We start from the raw sequence: 6,205 nt of genomic DNA on the forward strand, positions 1-6,205 counted from the left end.
AGTGGATTAAAATTTAAAAAAGCATACTTTTCACTCATTTAGCTAGAAATTTGAAATAAAACTTCATTTTTAAATCGGGGTAATAACCTATTGAAAATTTCTATATAAATGTCATATCTATAAATATTATAATCGCATAATAATTTTTTAATTCCTCAGAAAGATTCAAGAAAGAAAAAAGCGTCCAAGATAAAAATTAACTACATCAAATGAATTAAAAGTTGGTCACAATGTGTAGGCAAAATCTCTTGAAATAAATATTTTGCTGATAAAATATCTTGAGTTAAAAAATATAACTGTTTAATTCGTTGCAACAATGGATATTTTCTTCCGAGGCTTCGGCATAATTTTCTTCGTGAGCTTCCAAAATAAAATTGTCGAAATTCGCGGGAATTAAAAATGCACATATCTGCGACAGCAACGCTAATATGGGCTCAATGGGTAGAAATTGGAACTAAACAGATGAATGCTGTCACGCTACAAGGAATTGTTTTTGGTTTGTGACGAGGAAATATTGTTTCTTAGTTATTTTACCGAATTAAACCTTGAAAACTATCATTCTTCATATAAATAACCACAAAGATGGTTTTCAGTAAAGGGGATAGAAACTTTTAATCGGTAAGTTTCTCAATAAACGAAAGGCAATATCGTCTTTAGTTCTTGTGTTAGCGGTGGAGCTTTTATTGTGAAACAAAATGTAACTGTCGTTTGCAGCGATTGGAAGTCAGGTTATGACTCAATTATTATTATATGGACTTCCGCGTAAGATAAGGGAAACTAATAGAGTATGTTTTTTTGCTTTAGTTTTTAGTGTTGGTTGGCGATATTTTGGTCAATCTAAAAAGTTGTAGCTCTTATGAGAGTCGTAGAAGTAGACTTATTTGCTTACATTTTTATTTTTTTCTTTTAAAAGTGCAGTTCAAGGCTTGGTGTAAGCTATTACATCCCTAAAGCAAGCGATAAAATATTCAACATGGAAGACGGGGACGTTGAAGTAAGTGCAGAAGCTGATAATTTGAACCTCAGTTTTGGAGATGAGCTTGGAGACGAGTTGAAGATTGAAGACATGGTTGAATATGAGACATGTAGTGAGGTAACGTCATCTTCATCCGCAAAATCTGACAGTGAGTCCAGCCAACCTAGCATTAGTTCCGCCAGTTCGGATTCTTCGGATGACGACAAGGACAGCAGAGAAGACGTCAAGCACAGGCGGACAAGGTCTGTAAGAGGTGAGGTGCGTAAAAGTCCATCGCCTCCGTCTCCGGTAGCTCCAACGCCCCCGCCGCCCAAACGCAGTGAGTCTTCTCGTGAGAAGAGTAAGTCCTATGATTACGCGACTAAGCTTAACTATCTTTTCCGCGACGCTCGATTCTTTGTTATTAAGAGCAACAATGCGGAAAATGTCACATTGTCCAAAGCAAAGGGGGTGTGGTCGACACCCCCACAGAACGAAGCTAAGCTAAATCAAGCATATCGTGAATCCCGTAATGTTATGCTAGTATTTTCAGTCAAAGAGAGTGGAAAATTCGCGGGGTTTGCCAGACTCGGTAGTGAGTCTCGGAGGGATGTACCTCCCATTTCGTGGGTGCTCCCTCCGGGACTATCTGCAAAAGCTCTTGGCGGTGTCTTTCGAGTAGATTGGGTCTCGAGGAAGGAGTTACCCTTTGCAACCACACTACACCTCTACAACCCTTGGAACGAGGGTAAACCAGTAAAGATTGGGAGAGATGGGCAGGAGATAGAACCCAGGGTTGCGGAGGAGCTATGTCGCCTTTTCCCAGCTGATGACGGAATCGAGATGACCCCCATTCTCAGGAGGTCCAAGGAAGCATCAAAGGTGAGCCGTGCCCCTAGGCGTCGCCATGGAGCCGACCCCCCTCCTTCATCCGGGCGCCACCATCAGAGACATCATAGCTGGCGCTTCCGCTGGCGTGGTGGGGACGATGGCGACAGCCGCTCAGGGAAACATTATTCTGTAGCCCGTGGACGCGTGTTCAAGAGACCACATCGTAGGGATAGGTATTCTCCTTGGTACGAAGACGGCAATTCCCCGCCCAGTTCCTCCAGGGATCGCCCTTATAACAGTGGAGGAGGTGGGTCATCTTATTTGGCAGACTACGTCCGCAGTCTTCACCACCATCATTCTCGGTCTCATCACCACCACCATCACCATCTTGGGGGAGTACCATACCTCCCTCCCCCTCCTCCTATGCCGCACCTTTACGTGGGTCAGGGAGGGCCCCCACCTCCGCCCCCACCACCTCCGTACGACACCATGCCGCCCCCACCGCCGCCTCCAGTGAGGTACTACGACACCTTGCCTCCTCTGCCCGAATACCACTCCTCCTCGCGATCCTCCGACAAACGATCTTACGACCGCTCGGTGGATGAGTTCTTGTGGAGGACGAGTGAGAGGAGGGAGCGTGGAAGGGAGATGAGGTACCGGGATAGGCGTTGACTTGGCCTTGGTGTCATTTTGCGGAGCAAGGGGATTGGGAATGTGCACTGCAGTCCAGCGGTGCCCACAGCACTGATTGTCAGGGTAGGAAAGAAATTGGGCCATTCTCATTCGGCCAGAATCAAGTATTTGTCTGTTCCTTGTGCAGTATGACGGTTTGAAGGGAGATTTGATTATCTTGCATTTTCAGTGATTCCAAGCACTCGATTGTTTGTGTGTGGAAAACCTATTTTTAGTGGTGGAAGCCCTGTAAAAATGATTTTCAGAGTGCTTCTCCTGGATAAATTGACATTCATGTCAACATCTTCCTTTTTATGGGAAAGGTGCAACATTTTGAGTCTTTGTTTCACAAAAAAAATAAGCAGTTGATGATTTTTTTCAAGATTGGTGCAGTGGTCTTATTATGGAATAAAACGTATGAAGTTTAGTTCTTTTTGTTAGGTATCAAAGGTTGTGAATGTATACCTATTTGACAAAATGCATGTCGCTTCCAATATTTTGATTTATACTTGTTTTCATTGTGTATGGTACTGGAGATAAGAGGGTTTCTGCTCAACCCTCCATTGGATTCTGGAGCGAAAGGAAAGAATTAAGAGTGAGTGTGTGTGGTAAAAATGATAAATTTTGTACGTTGATTGTGATATTTTAAATCATGTATGAGTACCAACATGTGTGATGTATATTGAAATGAAAATTTAATTTTTTCATATTTCTTGTAGAACTCTTGTGCTCTTTGTTTGATTTGCAAACAAATTCGTGCATACTAGTTGGTGCCCTTTTTTTTTAACAATACCATAATGTACTTTATTTTGTCATTCTGATTACAGAAATGTATGCAAATGTGAAAGTTGTTTCTTTTGTTTCAAATTATGATGATAAATTGGAATTGAAAACCATTTTGCTTTTTAATAAATATATATTGAGACATCCTATTATTATTATGCGAATGAAGAGAGAGTTGATACCAGCACATTATTTACTCAGTATACTGATGGTGGAAATGCTCTTGGAAAAAAAAGGGTTCTGTTTGTGGTAGTTAAATCTAGTGTCAACCTTTCTGTAATGAAATGTATAAATGTTTAACATGATAGCAGTGGATGAAATTACTTAGCTGCTTATATTTTCAACTGGAGTAATTAAGAAGTAATCTCCTGAGTTAATTGTTTTATACTCTGTGCATATATGGAGAAATGTCATATCTAACCTTTGATGGTTGTTTAAGGCTATGTTTTCATGTGCTTGTTGGTTCAGCTAAGTGTTTGAAGAACTTTCCCCACTACTGAAATCGCGAATCACTGTTCATCTGTTGATCGTTTTGCTCTAATGTAGGGTGTTCAAAATAACTTTGTTATTGAACCATGTTTACTTTTACCCTGATGATTTCGAGTCCGTACTTCGAAGTAATTTCCTTCATGAGCATCTGGAGTCAATAGGATGTGCTTTTAGAGCCTTCCTCTTTCTACAAGTTACTTCCAACTTTGTGATACATGTGCTATCTGTGTCGTCATCAGAGAATTTTCTCACATCCCATGTGCCTTCACTCATTTGTAACAATTTGATAATGGAGAAAATTTTCATTTCATCTTTGATGATATTGGCTTTGCAGGTATCTTTGAGCTGCTAATGTTATTTCGATTGAAGGCTAAGGAAAAAATGCTTAAGTTTGATAGTGATGAAAGTATTCCTATTATTAACCATGTTACTTATGTATGTGAAGAAGTTTTACTGCCTGAAGAAAATGCTGCAGAAAAATATTTGCTTGAAACTTGGATTAGACTTGAAGTTTACACAATGACTACATGTGTGATACAACTGGAGCTGGTTGTGCCATATGAGCTAATTTTTCAGCGGTTGCTATTGTGTAAAATTCACTTAATCCAAATGTTTACATGTTGTGCATATGTAAATAACTTTTGGTGGATTAAAAATATTTAAAATGCCTCACTGGAAAAGTTAATTATAAAATACTTATGAATTCATAAATTTAGTGTAAGACACATTTGCAGAAGTCTAGCTTCCTCTTCTTATCAACTGATGCTCTACCTTCATAAATGAGGCACTAAAAAAAATCCTACCTCAGGAAAACCATTTTATCTCCCATGGCATATGCTTAACAGGAATTCAGTCTCAGGTTAAAAAGTCTCTTTATTACGCGTCCTTATGTTTGAGTTTTGTTTCTTATCTGGAGCCAGGGGCTAAGTAATATTTAGGATTTAGTATAGTGTCCTTGGGATAAAGCTTTGAAAAGAATATATAGATAAATACTTATCCATGTACATGGTCCCGTCAGAGAATTCTCACGTTGCATGTTAATATTTCTATTTCAAACACAAATTTGGTGAAGCATAGTTTTAATTTTAGTGTTTGGATTTATATTTTAAGTCATAAGGAATGTAATTCAAGAGAATCTTGTCAGTTATTATTAATTGTCCCAATTAGAGTAATTTAAGTATTTTTTCAGAACAAAGTACATAATAAATGCAGTATTTTTTGAGTAGAAAATTATTCAGCCATCAAATATCTGAATCTTTCCTAGAATGCAATGCTTTTGATACAAAAGATATGTCATTATGCATAAAATTATGGTAATCCACTTGGTAATTCTTGAAGAAGTTATTATTTTTACCATTAAAATATTGCCATCCATGAGAAAGAATATGATCAACACGATTTTAATATTTGAGGTAAATATCATCCGTACAGGTATTCAATAGGAAAAAACTTCCAGTTTTGTTCATGCATATGCAATGACAACATGCAAAAGTGGGGAATGTTTTTGGGATGAAAATAATCCATAGCACAGTTTCAGGGGTAACATGGAAATCCTTCATGATGAAAGAATGCACTTGGTTTTTCCTCATAAAATAGTTTAAATACTGTTATAACTATTAAGTATTAAAACAGTAAATATTATTAGGTATTAAAACTATTAAATGTGGAAAAGCCAATCATCTTCTTTGATTAATGATGCTTCTTTGATAATGCATGTTTTGTGGAATATTTCCCATTCACCTGGCATGAAGGCCTGACGGGGAAGTATGTTTTTCCATCTTAGTTCATCTTATTTTTTGTGCAACGGTTCCCATTATATTTTATGAATCTTAAGGCTGACAATGCAGATGTTCCACAATGTTGATTCTAAGTGTCTGCCAATTCTAGAGGTCATGAAATTTATTAAACTTGAAAAGGTTGAGTAATTAATGTGTTCATTGTACAAACGAGTGGTATTTATGTGATTAATAATCATGATTTACTTAGTTCTTAATTAAACGCTTTGTTTTAAATTAACATGTTGAACAAACTTGGTGAAATATTTTGGCTGTAAAATTTTTTTCTAATGAATTTTTTTACAAATTTTTACTGCACTAACATACATTTTCAAACCATACAGCATAGATAAGAGAACATTTGCCCTAGGAAATCAAGAAATGTTTGCAAATTTGGCAGGCATCATAAAATATTTATCAAAATTCTCAAATAACTTGGCTGCAATCAATGAAGTTTTCTTACATTTTTGTTTCTCTCAAATATCAAACAAGATAATACTGAGGGTGGGAAAACCAATTAGTTTAATGTGTCAACTTTAGATATCATCATGACTCAAGTTTGATAGGTAGTGATTGCTTTTGCCTTCCATTCCCACCTACATATTTGTAAAGCATTGGTTAATTGATTTAGGCACAGGTAGAAATTAAATAAGGTGCATGACTATGCATATTTACTTCCAGGCAGTGTGCTTATGTATTT

The 6,205-nt window shown here is 37.4% G+C and overlaps 1 protein-coding gene across 2 annotated transcripts; it reads left to right on the forward strand.

The window, feature by feature from the left end:
• The first annotated feature begins 497 nt into the window (after nucleotides 1–497).
• LOC139696690 (YTH domain-containing protein 1-like) lies at nucleotides 498–4,398 on the forward strand. Of its 2 annotated transcripts, none has more exons than XM_071595523.1 (2): nucleotides 498–618; nucleotides 914–4,398. In XM_071595523.1, the coding sequence occupies exon 2, from the start codon at nucleotides 974–976 to the stop codon at nucleotides 2,456–2,458; it is 1,485 nt and encodes a 494-aa protein (XP_071451624.1). In that variant the 5' UTR covers nucleotides 498–618; nucleotides 914–973; the 3' UTR covers nucleotides 2,459–4,398. The 2 variants fall into 2 exon arrangements, with proteins under 2 accessions (XP_071451624.1, XP_071451625.1); XM_071595524.1 differs by having other exon boundaries at nucleotides 919–4,398.
• The last annotated feature ends 1,807 nt before the right edge of the window (nucleotides 4,399–6,205 follow it).

Source organism: Hetaerina americana, unplaced genomic scaffold (assembly GCF_022747635.1).
Source record: "Hetaerina americana unplaced genomic scaffold, ioHetAmer1.1.p SCAF_7, whole genome shotgun sequence".
Lineage (NCBI taxonomy): Eukaryota > Metazoa > Arthropoda > Insecta > Odonata > Calopterygidae > Hetaerina > Hetaerina americana.